Source organism: Paramormyrops kingsleyae, chromosome 16 (genome assembly GCF_048594095.1).
Source record: "Paramormyrops kingsleyae isolate MSU_618 chromosome 16, PKINGS_0.4, whole genome shotgun sequence".
Taxonomy (NCBI): Eukaryota; Metazoa; Chordata; class Actinopteri; order Osteoglossiformes; family Mormyridae; genus Paramormyrops; species Paramormyrops kingsleyae.
Genome location: NC_132812.1, coordinates 29,194,944 through 29,212,281, shown reverse-complemented (window position 1 = coordinate 29,212,281; position 17,338 = coordinate 29,194,944). Strand labels below are relative to the sequence as shown.

The 17,338-nt window shown below is 41.0% G+C and overlaps 1 protein-coding gene across 1 annotated transcript; it reads right to left on the bottom strand.

Moving 5' to 3' along the window:
* Positions 1-595: 595 nt before the first annotated feature.
* LOC111852770 (transmembrane 9 superfamily member 2) lies at positions 596-16,432 on the bottom strand. Its single transcript, XM_023829011.2, has 17 exons — positions 16,104-16,432; positions 15,448-15,515; positions 14,537-14,630; positions 13,947-14,074; positions 9,414-9,543; positions 9,018-9,148; positions 8,842-8,938; positions 8,563-8,642; positions 8,361-8,469; positions 6,675-6,807; positions 6,322-6,441; positions 5,373-5,430; positions 4,671-4,830; positions 4,396-4,547; positions 4,093-4,204; positions 3,691-3,862; positions 596-2,021 (listed from the first exon to the last, which is right to left on the bottom strand). Exons 1-17 carry the CDS (start codon positions 16,257-16,259, stop codon positions 1,954-1,956), a joined length of 1,968 nt encoding a protein of 655 aa, XP_023684779.1. The 5' UTR covers positions 16,260-16,432; the 3' UTR covers positions 596-1,953.
* Between the last annotated feature and the right edge of the window lie 906 nt (positions 16,433-17,338).

Genomic DNA, 17,338 nt, shown 5'->3' with positions numbered 1-17,338 from the left:
CAGTAAACCCCAATGTACAGGCGCCCAGCAATGTAATGTAATGATTGGAATGTATCTGCATCCATGTAGAAGATAAATTTTAATATGGAATTATAAGAGTTCCGAATATTCTTTTATATCAAGTGGAATATTAAGATCATGATTCTAAATATTCCTTTAAATAGAGACACAGCTGATAACGGACATCACGGAGACCATTATTCTCATGGTGATATTTCATCATACTGTAGGTGCATGATAGAGTTCATGTTAGACTGAACAATACTGATTCCATCAGGCTATTGAATTCAACTCATGGCTGAACTGTGATCGGAGATGTCTTGTGATTTCTAAGCTCACTGTCAGACGCCTGTTAAAAGTCATTTGCTACAATTGTGAATTAAATTTAACCAACTGCACAATTGCCATAAAATAAAATATTAATTAACTAATAAACCCATTTACAGAGCCATTCATTCCTGCCAGGAGCTTGTATTCATAAGAAATCACATCTACATTAGTATTACTTACAAACCACCGCAACAAAATTAATCAGCAAGACAGATGCATAGAAAGGAATACAAAGTCCAAAACTTGTATAAATGCACACAGAACGTTTAACTGATCAATTGTTATTTTATTGTATCACTCAAAACAATAACCACATAGGCCTTGATGAAACGAACAAAACCCAAAATACACGGCAGGTAACTCAAAGCTGAGCTTAACTACATTATTTGAACTAGAGATCAAAACTGTAGTGATGATACTTTCATGTGCAAGTTGTAGTTACCAAAACTGACATTCGAACTGACATTCTAAACCTAACGTATTCCATTACTACTCTGTGACAGAAGTGATTTACTGATCACATCTCTCAGGGCTTAACACTTAGCAGGTTTGGTTAATTCCTTTTGACATGGTCCCAAGGCTGAAGCCAGAGATGATACAAAATACAGATATATTAGGAATTTGAAATCTATTGAGGTTTTTGCAGTAAATTAAATTTAGATTTAGTTTGGGATATCCCCATGTGTGACACTTGGTGTTGAGAATTACCAAAAGGATTGAATACAAGTAATATGTACATTTAACATGTCGCCCATCTCCAAAAAACCCCAAATCAACTATAAATATAAAGTATGGGCATATATCAGATAAATAGCTTGCTTGGGGAGCCGTGTGTGTCCATGTGAGAGCAACACAGGAGTCTTAGTTATGTTCAAAGCTGACAGCCAAGCTGCACATCAATCCACAGAAAGTTCTGTCACACAAACAACACACAAGTGATGAGACCGTCGAATCCAGCCACGGCAAACGCAGGAGCCGTGTGGTGTTTTCCGGTAGGCCGTGCCTCTCCCTCCTCACCTCACATGCCTCCCAAGCTGAGACTCGTCATGCTTTTTTTTTTTTTTGAGACTATCTGTACAAGATTCAGTACTAGAAACTTACAAGTTCATGCACTCGTGAGGCACAAAGTGTAAAAAGTTAAAAACAAAGGTAACATATAATGGAGACCAGCCTGCTTAACGCAACACCAGTCATCATATGAAATAAAAGAAGCCCTGGTACCCGACACAGTTCCTTATTCACAGTATTAACCCCTCCCATAATTAGAAAATGTTATTTACAATAATAACAGTGCCACAATACGAATGATAAATGTTACTATGTAGACCTAACCTTTTGCAGAGTAAATACACTTTGTATTAGCAAACAATGAGTAATATTTATGAAATTAAATGTATTAAGTTCTAGAGTCTTCAATGGTCAGGCATTTTAATATGGAATTCCATCAAACATGATTGTTTGAAAGGGTGCAATCCACTAATATTTGGAAATGCTTAAAGGTGAAAAAAGGGCTTTGCTTTTGATAGTTGCTGAATCTTGTCAGTGTCAGGAGTTTCAGAAAACAGTCTGTGTACATGTTACCACCTGACGAATCCCACGTGGTTAAGGTCTGGATTGATGTGCTTAATCCACTTTCACCACACTGTAGATCTTGGTAACAAACCAAAAACAGGCAAAGAATCCAATAGTTCCTGAGGGAAACAAAATCCGTAAGTGTGTTTAGAGAAACATGGAACCTTGAAATGACATTTAACTGGTGGGGGTGGGAAATCCCTATTCTTATTTCAGCTTAATTTCTTGATCCACGTTACATCATTATCTACTAGTAACTGTCTAGATCCATGTAAACCCACAAGACCTCAAACAAAGTACATGAATCTTCTTTCAGGACGACTCATCAGGAATGATTTACAGGCATGTATCTGTGTTACACTAGTTATAATACATGCTGAGATTTTGATAAAGAAAATATGCAGCTAGTGGATCTACAGGAGGATTTCTGGAGCAATGGCTTCTCATTGGATCACAAAAGACCATGACTTGTAAATATCGCCCAATCCCAAGGTAGGTTTTTGCCTGAGGCAATCCATCATGTAGTAATGATTTTGAATAATGCTGGACATGTTCACAGATAAAAGACTCAGTTATTACAAATGTTACAAATTGTGAAAAGCCCGTTACACACAAACAGGGCTACACTAACAGGCCTCGTCCGCCATAGCAGTCACCCGCTGATAGACCTTCAAACAGTTAGACGTAACAGCCATAATTCTGAACATATGTTGCTATGCCTCAGTTGGGTTCATCATAAGATGCCCCCAGAGATACCCGTGGGGGGGCTTGGTTCCTGGATAGAGAATCTGAAGATGCAACATAACTGACAAGGGCAATATTTATACAGTTCTTGTGAGTAATGATTTTCAGGCTCACTGAATATCAGATGATGTTTCAGACCAAGATACGAATAAGGAACATGACATTTATGGCACCCCCTACTGGAGGTGATTAACAACCACCAGGCACCACAGAAAACCAGTAACCACAGCATGTGTGACACTACCAGAGCACTGGGGCCTGTCAGAAACTCTCGCAAGCAAACTGACTGAAACAGGGCTAACAACTCATAACTGATGATGCACAAGATGTACAGCTCCTCACGTCACCACCTGGAACTTACAATTCAGGGTCAGGCTTGGAAAAGATGAAACTGAGAGAAACTGCTACTGGCAAGGTCACTGCTTAGGTTAAGCTGCGATACAGAAATGAAGGTTTAAGGGAAATAAAGAGTATCTCTGTCTAATGCTACTTATCATAAAACCCTTGACTGAATTGTGACAAGAGGCAGAAAAACCAAGATAACATCATGTGTCTAGCAGCTCAAATTTCATGTAAATACACAAGCATCTGTATTAAATGCGGAAAAAAAAAACATGGAAAATAAACGACAGTAATACTGGCCAATCACATGTATGCATAGCTGACAACCCATTTCCAAAGAGAAACATGGGGTAAATAACTTCTCATAACAATTACTGAAGACTGTCATTAAAAAAATGACACTAATGACCCCAAGCTGCAGGAGTAACTCTGTGCAGATTTGGGGGGGGGTCGGGGGGGGGGTCAGTGACCCATGAGTGCCAGACGCTGCATTTCCTAAATCACAGGAAATGAGTTTAAGACTTTATTTATTTTAAAGGGGCTTCCCCCCCCTGTCCAGTTCACTTTGTTCCCAACATTCTCACTTCATTTAACTGTATTAATGAGAAGGTGCAGAGAAGCTTCAAAACAGTGACCTACGTGCTGCCGGGGAACCGGGAAAGGCGGCACGGAAACGAATGTGGAGGTTTAGCACGAGCATACCTGTGAAGAGGAAGAAGATCAAGGCCATGATCATGGTGTACCCAAAGTACAAGATTGTGCTGGCAAGTCCGGTGATCTGAAGCTTTGAGAAGAAGTAGTGGATGGCATAAACCAGGAAGTAGGCAGCGGTGAAGCCACTGGTCAAGAAGGAACGCCACTGCCAGTGATAATCCTACAAGGGGATGATAAAGGTCATGACACTCAAACCACCGACCAACGTATTCAACCCTGGTATGACTTGGCCAATCAACGACGCTGTAAAAACCGACTGATTCTACAGTGGTCTAGTGGTTAACCAAGAAATTCCGGCCAAGACTTGCAGGTCTCCTCAGTTCTTCAACCCGATCACTAAAGTCAGAGATACATTTGGGGCATGATTACCGACGACGGGAGAAAACTTACTTCAGCACACAGGTGAAAATAGCAGAGGAGGATTGTGGCTTCAGAACATGTGATGACTAGGATAATGAAAACCAGGAACAGGAAGCCGAACATGTAGTACATCTGGTGGGACCTGGAAGTGGGGAACGAGAGCTTTGTCAACAACTCCGGTAGGAGGCATTGGGAAAAAATGCACGAAAAATGTAACAGTCATGAAAATTAAGTGCAGTCTTTTCTCATGACCTATGACCTTTACAATATAAATGGACAGCCCACAGTATACCAAGGCAGCCTACCCAGACACATCAACACCAGCACACTGACCAGATGCTGTTAAGAATGAAGAAGAGCTGAATGAAGATACAGCCGAAGGGCAGGATTCCGCCCATGACGATCCCAGGAAGGGGCTTGGTGTAGAAGGACTGCTCAGGAATCTGACGAGGGATCTGGTTGGTCCGCACCGGATGCTCTATCCCCTTCAATTTGACAAGAAGTACAGTGATGAACCGAACATGCACTTTGACCAAACCGAGAAGCAGTGACGACACTGTACAGTGAAACGGGCGGCGACACCAGCACCTGTGGTTCTAGACACTCACATTCTTTTTAAAGCCAAAGTAGGCTCCCACAAACGTGAGGGGAACAGATACGCAGAACCAGAGAGCAAGGATAGACACCAGGGTTCCAAAGGGCATAGCTGCAGAGGAACCTTCACCCCACAGAATTAGGTTCATCAGAAAGAAGTCCGCGAACACAATCCTGGAAGAAAGCAAATGGTACGTTTTCAGATACAAACTTAGTTTCTGAACGAAAACAGTTTCCGCCCATCAGACCACATTAGCACGACCCCTGAAAATGACAATGGGCATGTGCAGAGCAAGAGCAGAAGCCACATTCAGTGTCGCAAATCCTTGAAATGTTATACAAAAACTCTGGTTATATTAAACTTCTGATTGGTTACAGCCTGATTCAAGTAAAAGCCTGATCAATGCGAGACATCAGCACTGGACTCTCACTTGTCACTGGAATAAGAAATCCTCAGTTTTGTGGTGCACTTAACAGCACTGCTTACTTGCTATTTGCTTACTTGCTACTTACTCGTTATTACTGCTACAGTGAATAATGGAAGCAGTTTCTCTATGCACTGCTCTGGTGTGCTGGCTGTGGTTTTAATATTCAAACTTATACAGCCTCATAAGCACATAGAGACACACACGTGTTTATCAGACGGGCCGAGACTCAGCTGCGTTCAGGATATAAAACACTGCTTTAGCACCTTCCTGATAAAAATACTCACTCACCCAGGGCACAGAAAAGCTGTCAGCAAGACATTTGTTTTCCATTTTTCACCACCAAAGGCTGTTTAAAGGAAAAGAGAATATGACAAGGTGTTAAAATAATAAAAAAAAACTCCAGAACTTACTCCTTTGCCCTACAGATAATAGCATGAGCTAAACAGATGGGGTATGAATCTGCATTCTGCGCAATAACTCACCCCCACCCTCTTACTGTCCCTGTTTTCTTCACAGCTAATCAGACGAGCGCTTGCATGACACAGACTATCACGTCAATACGATCTACCGCAGCAGCAATGCGGGAGTCACAACACTCGCCTACAACGAAGGAGTTCAGAAGATTTTATTGCTTAGTATTGCTCAAGAGTGATCGTTCTTTTAATAATATGAATTCTCACTGGCATAAGATCAGCAGTTTAGCCTGAGAAGTACCACTGCCCTCCGATGCGCTAAACGTAACAGATAATGTGGGCAAAATAAATAAATAAAATGACTATGTAAAACAACTTGAACCTACACAACTAGCTACGTCCCCCGTTATAACTCGTCCCCCGTAAAAGCCCCCCAATGACCCTGTCCAGGATAGGCATTCGGAAGATGGATGGACAATTGAATGGATCTAGACATGCGTAAGCCTGAATACACTTCCACTGCACCCATGGTCTTGAGACAGAACAAGTGTGACCACATCTGCGGAGAAGATGCCCCAGAGCTTCCAGAGACCCGCTGGACACTAAGTGCTAAAGACAATGTCCTGCTTAAAACATATGAGGGCAGTGAGGAAACAACTAATCGTCAAATTAACCACAGAAACGGATCCCAGTCAAGGCTGAGACACGTCTCTTCAGTGCCGACTGACAGGAAGTGAAGAGGGTCTCTCTGGCCGTCCGTTTGTCATGTGCTGATGCTGATGCGGCTTAATGAGCCCTGGCCGGAGTGCATCTGCTCTACTCACACTTGTAGAGTCGGGCGGCCACGTAGCCAGCTGGCGTTCCCAGCAGCACCCAGAGTACCACGGCGCAGGTCATCAGAGCCCCACGATTGGCCGGGGACAGGAAGCCCAGGCAGGCAAAGACTGACAAACAAACAAACAAACAGAAACAACTTAAAGACCACAAACAGTAAATAACTTATGCTGAATAAAAACTACTCCAATGATTATCAAAACTCATATATTTATAAATGTGCAGCATGCAACAAATTGTGGACTTATGGCACTAATGTAAACTTACTAACAAAATCGACTAGAGATATTTCTATATACATAAAGTCATACTGATACAGTGCGATTAAGTACACAGAACTTACAGAGTGTGATGAAAGTCATGATGAAGATCTGTGTCCCTGAGCCCAAGAATACTGATAGAAGCATCCCTTTCCTAGGTGGCCTGAAAATGTCTCCGTGGACCAACTTCCAACCAAACTCTTCCTGGGCGTCCTCCTGCAACACAGCCAAAGTGCTGACCAGGTATCCCTAACCCTGTGCTGCCTGGCCTCACAGAGCACGTGCATTTAAACGCCACTGTAGCGCTCATACTAATCACCGTGCGATTCCTGAGAATAGATTTCATGACGCTATTAACGTGAACCGCCAGTCTGTTATATGGTCAAGGCTGACTGTAGCGATGTTTAGTCCGTACTCAGTGAGACCTAAGATGTTCTTCTGACTATGGGTGAACTTTTCTAATGTAAAGTTCCTCCTGTAAGGTTGCAAACTATCACATCAGGTCAGGACACTGCACCACGACATCTCTGACAGCTCAAAGCTAAACCACACATACAATCTGGAGGATTTATATCCACAAATGCTGTATGAATAACAAACAAAAAAAGAAACAATACACATGGCCAAATAAAGAAAATGCAAGGTTCGTTAACTTCATTCATGAAAACACAATCATGCACATTCTGAGTCGGCCTCACTGAGGTAAAGGTAAAGAAAAAACAAGTTTGGTCTTGCTGATGGAGATTAAATAAACCTCACTTATGTGACATAATGCTAAAAATCGCAGAAAGCTGACAAACAGATATCTGAACTGGATAAATAAATAGTAAAAATAGTTCAGTGTTAAGTGTTTCAATTCATAGAATCTCAAATCAGATATATGGATTTTTCACAATTAAGCAAAATTATACACATCAAGAAAACACCATTTCACTCAACACACACCCAACGTTACAACTATTAATCTTGACTACATTATATCGGAGTAGGGCTGCACAATGTAACATCGAGATATAACTGCAAGTATATGGCACATGTGCAATAATCACCAGGGCTTTAGATGATGGGTATAAACATTTGTCCAGACGCTGGCTTTTTGGTACTATGGATGTTTTCATGTTTTGTTACACACACAAACAATTTGATAAATAGCACGGCTAAAATATTGAGAGGCGTATTATGACTTCCAAAAGCTAGTACTCTGTATAAATTTGCCATATCCTTGTGCTTATTAAATTCAGCTAGTGGACCACATGCCGCATGCTACTCTTTTGGTAAATCATGGAAGCGATAAGCAGGTGAAGCGGCGGTGAAGAAAGGGACAGCTCAACAGGCACGGCATCTTCTGACAGCACACAGTGGCGTGGTGGTACTTTTTGCAGTTTAAAGTCCGACACGTTTATTGAACATAAGGATACGACTGGTGACAGGCTTTTATTTTTTAGTGGGATCCCGGACTGGGCCCATTATAATGTAGGTGTCACTATGCCTTTCATTAATATTGTAGGCATGCTACTAATCTGCGTGCCAAATTCTGGGAGTAACTAAGCATCCACATACTGCTGAACAGCCAGCATCTGGACAGCTGTTTACGCCCATCATCTAAAGGCCTGGTGATTATTGCACTATGTGATATCGTGCAGCCCTACATCTGAGTATCAGAGGAGTTACCAAAAAAGTACATGAAAGAGAATAAATATCTACATGAATCAGTGTAATAAAAAAAAAAAAAGGCTGACATTCTGTTTATGGGAGTCTGTTCTACTCACAACGGAGTCCATTTGGTTGTAGCGGGCGATGTCTTTATGAAGCGTGCGGAGCATGATCATGGCTACCATCCCAGACAGGAAGAGCACGATGACAAGGGAATTCATAATGCTGTCGGACAAGGAATGGGACACAGGGCTGCTGTAAGTGACAAGCCAGGGCCAACAAGTGGCAGAAATATTCCAGTGATACGAGTCAGCTTACCTGAACCACTGGATGTTGGTGTGAGGCATAGACTCCAGAATGTAGTCCCAGCGAGAGGCCCATCGAATGTCTTTATTTTCCTGGAAGCATATCAACAATCACTTCAGGTCGTGTTGAAGTCCTCAACTTAAACAAGCACAGATGAATATAATTAGCCTTAATTCACTGAAATGGTGACAAGACATGTTGTCCCTCATGTTATGTCCCTAAAATTGATAAACTGATCTGTAACGGCTTTGTAACAGAAACCAAATAAGACAGAAAACTGGCCAGACTTACAATAAACTGCACAGAGTAAGTGTAGGGGATTTTCAGCTCTCCAGTGTATTTGTTGCTCAAATCCATGGGCTGCCCTGAACACTCTCCATTTTTGAAGCTTTAGAAAAGAAGATGAAATTTATTACGACAGCTTCCGAAACACCACCAGTACGCACTATATATTACAACAAACCCACCTTTTTGGCTCCATTTTAGCTGCTACGAGCCGCATTTCTCCATCCTCATTCTGCGCTTCTACCTTATGGTAGTAGATTGTAATGTTGACGTGATTGAAGATGTAATAGGTGTCTTGGCCATTAAAGCTTGGCTGTGAAGTAAAATTCAGGAGCTATTTCACTGCTGACAGACAATAACTCACATTTAAAGGTTCAGAAGTGATTCAGAGAATGATAGATGGTTTTAAATGCCCAAAAAGTTAATGTTTCACAGGTGATTAAACATGGAGAAAATCTCTTTGGTACTGCTCCTTTAAAAAAAGCAGTTAAGTAATCCAAATCATTCTTGTGTAGATCCCTCCAGAATTCATCCCAAATTACATGAAAGCTGAAGGGTGTTCAGATATGTGTACTAACATCTACAACACAGGCATCCTTGGGCTGCCCACTTCCAGTCACATAACATCCAATAGGAAAGCCCGGATTGCAGTACTTCTGTCCGTCCTCCACAGTGTAGCACCAGGTAACTGGCATGTTGTCCACAATCCTGCAGAAGAAGAGGCCATTAGCTGAACATAATTTAGAGCCTTCTTTAAAGGACTGGGCCTATTACAATACAATGAAACTCCTCCATGTGTTCTCTGACACACAAAATATGAATCATCACCGTAAAGCCAAAAATACAGAACAGAAAGCAGACAGCTTCAGATCTAGATCTATAGAGTCAGTCTGAGGATAAACCACCAAGTTCCAATATGAATTCAAGGTCCATTTTTACTGGCAGGTAAAACCACTTGTATATTGTGGGTTCTTGTGTGGAAGGGATCTGACGCTTGTATTGTCTATTCAGGCCCAGAACTTGGGAGACTGAGTAAGTCAGCAGGATCTCCATTCTGCCCTCTACTGGTCAGCACTGGTAACCTTGCAAAGCCAGCAGGACACATATGTAAGTATGGCAGCAGTGCAGAGCGACCTCAGGCTTTCATACTTGCATGCCACTGTGGTACCATTTAAAGGAAAACTGAGCACCTTCACTTCAAATTCTCCACCTGGGTCTTGTCTGTTAGTTCAAAAATAAAAGGTCTGCGGACAAGGAATGTGGTGTGATTTAACGTTCAAGAGATAATTGCCCTAAATTTCCAAAGAACACAGAAATTTAAAGCTCCACAGTGAGCGACAGGGAAAAAACCTGTGGCTCCATCTAGTGGACAGACCGATAACAGCAGCTACTGAGGCATGATGTCATGTGCTTTGACAGGTTTACACATCGCAGCAGGAAACTGACCAGCAAAATATGAGATACGAGACAAATGCTTTTGGGGTACGACTCTGTTCAAAAGGTTTATGCACAAATGTGTGTATAAGCAATATGCCTCAGGAAACAGACCAATCTGTGTGTATGGCAGATCCCAGGGATAAGTGGGTGGAGCTATAAGCAAAACAGCTACATAACATTAGATCTAATAAGGAGCTCAGTAGGATTCTATCAGAAGAGCTACACTTAGGACATCTCCATGACAACAGAGAAGTTGTTGATGTACTTTAATCATGTTATAACAGACATTTGGTGAGTAGGCACGTCAAACGCATTTAGCAGAGTCCTGACTGCAACTGCAGATGACATTACCCCGAAATGCATTTGTGTGGAGATGTTGGTTAATAAAACTTATTATGCAACAGACCTCATACACATGCACACACAGTGAACTACAACTAAGATTTTAAAGCATCATAAAACACCCATGGCTCTTCTGTGTGCATCTCAGTCCACAGTCTAGGCTACATCTGAGACACATACCACACGATCCACTCTCAAAGTGAAAACAAAGTGCATTTACAAAAAGTTAAAAATTGGTTGTTGGCTTGTCAATACATCATATAAATATATTAATGTACAAAAACAGAAAAAACACCAAAGTAGTAGAGATGAATGGACACCGATACCAGCACCGGGTATCGAGCCGATACTGCGCTCATATACTCATACTCGTACAAATTCTCCGGTACCAAGAACTGATACCACTTAATTGGAATATTATGCAGAAAATCAAAGCCACAGTGTTTTGTCTTTTTGTTCTTTTGCTGCCCAATTAGATTTTGGCATCTACCAATCAAGTTGTCAGCGACTTTGACAAATTGGCGAATTTACGTGGAGGATGTCAGCAGTTTGTACATATTTTAAGATAAAGGATGACAACAGAAGTGAAAGAGGCAAATGGAGTAAAGGACAGCACATTTTTTAACACGGCCAATTTGATTAAACATCTAAAGATGCAGCACAGTGCACAGTACATGGAGAATGCTAACGCTAGCGGAGAAAGACCGCAACGACAAACTTTTGTGCAAATTCTGGAGAAGCGAGAGAAAATGTCTAGAGACCCACAGGTCTAAAATAACAGGGGTTCTTACTCAGTACAATGCTGAGTAGATATTGCCGCCCAGTTAGAGACACAGCTCGGAGCAGGGGTGTAGGTTTCATATTAACATTGTGAGAGATGGGTGTATAGGAGTCAGGGGTATGACGTCATGTGGAGTTACAGGTCGCACAATTGTTCGTTTTTTATTCACAAACTATTGCTGTTATAGTTAAAATATATAAAGTGAAATTTATGTTTCCATATTTAATGTTATACTGAATGTAATGGAAAAATAAGTGGGTTATGATTGGTTAGCATGGCCCAGTAGAGCCGCATGTACAGTTTCCAGTCTGATGTATTCTGATGTCAGAAAGAAGTCAGTGACTAAATACCTTTTCATGCCAATGACACATGAATCGATGTTCTTTCCATTATAATTTCCATTGAGAGGAAGAAGTCTCGTTCCTCAGAGACTTTGTTTACACAAAGTTTTGTTTATATTTGGTTGGAAATGGCCTCATGTTATTTTATTTGATTCTCATGTTAATATTTAAATTGTAAGAAGCTAAGCAATTCTGAAAAAAAAATAAAACATGTTTTCCAGTTCAATGCACTGTTATGGTGATTGTTAGCCTGATAAAACAGGTTTTTGTAAAAGTTTAGCATACCAACTCTTAAGTTTACATTTACCCATTGATAACACACCAGGAAAATTGTAAATGAACTGATAGGGTCCAGAAAAATTCTCATTTAAGTATTGGTCTGGTTATGCCAGGTTAGGTCATTGTTATTTTCAATGGTTTGAATACTGCCTTAAGTACTCGGTGTTGGCAAGTACACAAATGTAAATACTCGTACTCAGTCTGTGAGTGTTGGTGCAACCCTACAAAAAGAGTTGAAGAAGTGTTTAGAAATCATGAATTTGTCAAAATAGCCATTGATAACAGCTTCATGAACAAGAGGCATCCAGTTAACGAGTTGAAGAAGGAAATTACCTAACATGTCACTTAAGATATTCTGCAGCAATTTGTAGAGATATGGGGTCTTCTGTCCAGTACATAACAAAGAGAAAGTCTATGAGAAAGAGGCCCAAAAACTGCGCAGGCCACATCATTAATATGGATTGTCCTTTACCTTTGCTCTTCTCTAGTTAATTCTTGTTCGCATTTGTTTTGGATCATTATTTTGCTTAGGAATGAAGGATTGCCCAATCAGCTGGAACCATGATGAAATGGTACATTATGATAGGTTGTGATGGCATGGGGTTGGTAAAGACAACTGACACCAACATAACTTGGGCTGACAGGAAACATTCCCAGGACTTTATCCAACATTATGTGAAGGTCTTCTCAAAGTTGGCCGAGAAAGATCCAACAGTAAAGTTAATGGAATGTTATTTCAACCTTTTACATTTTAACAAAGATTCGGTCGACGTTAGCATGATAATGTTATTACCAGAGTATCCTTCTTAACATAATGGTGAAAAATACTGATTTAGAATTTAAATAATATTTTATAAAAGTGCTGTATGACCATACTGCAATTACACCATCTAGCCTTAAACCTGTGACCTTTGAGGTGTAAAGCCAGTGTCCCCCACTGCCCTACCATGCCCTACATCTGCTTCTACCCTATTATCCTTACTTGTAGCAGCAGTAGTTGTAGTAGTGGGATAACGTTCTGGGAGCATCTGGACACTGTGACCACTTCCATAACTTAATCATAATGTTTGGTAAACTTTCTTAGAAGAAAAAGTTGTAAGCGGGGGGCAGCCCCTGACCATGAACACGAACAGAGGGAAATACAAATGCGGAACTCAAGAGCTCATCCTCACAAATACAATCTGAAATATTTGGGTCCAAGCCAAGTAATCCATATGCCAGACATCCACTTCATTTAATTAGCAAGGGTACAATGTTTAAAGATGACTGTGGTTTCTAACAGGTGTACTGATATTTTTGACTGGTACTGTAGTTGCCATTTGACTTTGCAATCCAAAACAGGTGGAAATACCCCTGCCAGCATAAACATTTTTTCTAAGCTGCGGTTTCACAAAGAAAAGAACATCTGCACACACTTTCAGACTTGGCACACTGTAGCAATTCTCCATTAAACCTCAGTCAACTAAGAATTAATGTAGACTAGTAAAGACACCGCGCCTGCGACCCCTGATCCCGCCCACAGCCCTGCCCCCATCACACGTCTCAAACTTGCGTTACAAGATACAGGTCAGTACACACACTCGACACGCACCAAAAAATTAAACTCATTCTGTAACACAACTATGACTGATGAGTGTCGCAATCTGTAAGAGGCATTCCATGTAAGCCAATAACACACTGCCTTACGAAAATAATCCAACAAAAACACTGTCGCAATGGTCTACTCTCCAGACCCAGATTGATTCGCTCGACAGTGCTTGTAAACAAGTGCTTACAGGATGCTCAAAGACAGCATTAATCTGGACCCGATAGCTGAAAGAGGCTCCTGCTCAATTCCTAAATCAATGCATCGCAACGCAAGTACAGTGAGGAAATGTTAACTTCTGGGTTGCAGTACAATGCAAATAATGTATTTACTCAGTTTTACTTACCAGTGATGCTGGTAGTTCAGAAGCATGCCTTTCTTCAGGAAGTCCAGCTTTGCCCGATCCTCCTGCTTGTATGTGTTGTATGACTTTGTGCAGACCGGCTCACATTGTTTTCCTTCTTTAAATGTAAACTGCAAGATTACAGAACAAATGCAATCAGATCTACAGAAAAGATTACTGAAAGTTGATCAATAATTAATTGAGTTAAAAGCAAGATCATTATTTTTAATTAACTCTGCAGTTCATCAACAGCCATTTTACACGCTTCATTGAACTATATATATATAAAAAAAACACTTCTTCTCATTTGATGATGTACAAAATCTGGAAGCAGACCCCTGAGAAGACTGAAAAGCATCTCCTCTCTTCAGGAGAGTCTGATCAGATCTCACATCTACCCAACCATATATTATAATGGCTTATCTAGTATAGGGTCATACTGTTAACCTGGAGCCTAGTTAAGAAAGCACAGGGGCACAAGGCAGGGAATAAGCTAGACAAGCAATCACAGGATAAACACTCACACACAGTAATCTATGGGACTGTGTGTGGAATCCAGCACTGTACCTCCCTTGCTTGATATTAACACTTACTTTATATGGAGATGGTTCAATTCTTTCACCAAACAAAACCTGACCCAGATTTTCAGATGGCCTGTTTTCCGAGTCAACAGAACAGAAATCGAACCTGCAACACAGAATGTCCAGTTCAAATGTCAGTACCATGACATCTCAGACCATGACCAGAAGTAAATTACATTTATGTTGTTCTCAAAGCTATTGTATATAATTTTGATAAAAAACAGTAGAATAGTGGAAAATATACATACAAAACACTATATACCAACACAAGTTGTAATTAAGAATTATAAACATAAATAACAAAAAAAAAAACAACTTGCTACAGGCTCATGATGGCTTATAATAAACATTCCATGCTGATCCTCAAAGAAACTATTGTACCAACACAATAACAATATTAACTTTTGACATCATAACACAACTACAAGCAACTAACTATCCCTGCATATTTAAACCGACAGCACACAGCACTGTGTGTATGGAATCACATTAGAAAGTTTTCAAATAGAAACATTTTAAGCAGCTACCAGTGACAACATGCTTGAACAATATGAATTATATATGGAACTTCTAGTACAAATAACCTATTCAGGCATGACAGTTATGCACAATGGCGTAACTACCTTACCGTGGGTGCAATATTCAACCTTCATATCGATCCCTAAAAATATTTCATGTAAAATCTTATATGGCACTATGTGCATTTCAAAAATTCCTTCGTTGTCAAGTGATTGCTACCACTGTTTAATAATTCATCGTTTCATTGTGATGTGCTTTTATTTAATGGGACCCATACATCTAATGCAAGGTAAAACAGACCACTATGGGTGTCGGGGGCGTCATTCTTAGCACCACTGCACACTTATCCCCCACTTTCAATACAGCCACGACTAATAACATAATAAGGATTACGATTTACTCACGCCGTGTATTCATATGGAAGGACAGACTCCACGGAATCCAGTCTGTTCACAAACAGCTCGATTTCAGACTAAGAGAGAAAAACACTGAGATTATGACTGATAATCACACAGACACACCTGCAGAAAATGTACACAAGCCCGAAACAAGTTCTACCTGCACTACTGTGACAATGGCACGGTAGTCACATAGGTCACATAGTCAACTACGGTCGTTTCTATAACATGATTACATCAATAATAAAAATAATAATAATAATAAATAAATAAAAAAACACCATGGCTGATAATGAAAAACAACTTTTAATGGGACAGCGGCGAGGTGGAGCCGCAGCCCAGCCTTATGGCAAACTACCGTCACTAAGGAGGGCCGCTACCATCCTAACGCGGTAACGCGCAGTAACCGCCGCCCCCCGCCAGCCTCACAGCGCCTGTCAAACAATCAATTAAACCAGGATACACGGACGGTGCCAGTCGCCCGGTTAGACTGGACGTCCAGTTGAAAGACGTCGGATTTTCCGGCACCGAGGAGCTGCCGGCACTCGGGGGCGAAGGCCCTTTTGCCACAGCCCTTTCCCCCTCGAGCCGACGACGGGCCACCGGCTCGATTCGCCAAGTCACCAATAACGCACACAAGGGCCTGCGGCGGAGACGTTTACCCTGCAACCGGGCGGCTTTTTCCCGTTCTGCTCACAAAAGCTAACCGGGGCCAAACCCGGAAGGTAGAAAGCCGAGGCGACGCGCAGGCTCCCCGTCAGAAAGAGCAGGGTGAAGAAGGACGGGGCACCGCACGACGGCCGCGTCGCAGTAATCATTCTGCGAGGAGAAGGCAGGTTCCTACTACACACGAAACAGACGTTAATTTCTTATTAAACACGTCCCATATTACGTAGTGTACACACACATATACGATCCCTGTAACTTCACACCCCCCCGCTCCCGAGTAAGTCGGTACGATTCCTAGGATCGTCCCCGGAGGCTTCTGGGATATTGGAGGACCGAATAATTTAAAGGGGACGACACGATTTTTAATTTCGCCGCTAAGCCGGATTTCTTACTTAGTTGGATAAATTGTCGGATGTAATATACCTGTTACAATACCCTGGGTAAGCGAAAGTCGACGAAAGTCCATTTAAACTGGGGTACCTTAAAATGAAAAGTTTGGATCCAGACCATTTCTGCTTGTGAATGTAGTATTTATAAGGTAGCAATAGAAGATTAGTAAAATAATCAGTGTCACTGTTCATGTCCTTATTTAAATTAAGGCAAGGTAAATGTCCCTCTCCTTTACTTCTACTGGACGTCCATAACGCCATTCAAATATTGTTCCAGATCAGTACAAAATATATCGGTATAAACACGTTATAGATTGTTTATACGTAAATTCACAAAATTGCAAGAGTAATATTTTAATTGAATCGCCACTGTTTAACTGTGTATTTTCTGTTTAGTATCTTTAAATTTACGTCTTTGATGCAGCATGTACCGTATCTTATCCATACTTTAGACCAGTTTACATCACCATAAGAAGTAACCCAGTGACATCTTGGGGGGTGGAGCTGAATACCATCACTCCTCACAATGTTCCTTATGTACTTATTTATACATTTTTTATATCCAGTCCATCTAAATATATTTTCCTAATCCGACAAGCTATTCAGCAAAATAAGAAATCCAGCTTTGTGATACAGGGCCCAGGTCTCAGCGTGATATATATATACAGGATAGCATTCAGTGTATTTGGACCCTGTGAATGTTAATAAAAAAAAAATTCCAGTGAGCCTTTGCTAATGTGCAACTTAACTTTTCCGCCATTCCACCGAAGCAAATGTTCAGACTTCGATTCCACGTTCCAGGTCTCAAGATGTTTATTTATTTATTTATTTATTTATAG

Coding starts and splice junctions, on each gene's coding strand:
- LOC111852770 (XM_023829011.2), bottom strand. CDS start 16,259: ATGATTACTGCGACGCGGCCGTCGTGCGGTGCCCCGTCCTTCTTCACC. Junction 5,431..6,321: donor GGCCGCCCGACTCTACAAGT/GTGAGTAGAGCA, acceptor TCCTTTAAACAG/CCTTTGGTGGTGAAAAATGG. Junction 2,022..3,690: donor GATCTTCTTCCTCTTCACAG/GTATGCTCGTGC, acceptor TGTTTCCCTCAG/GAACTATTGGATTCTTTGCC.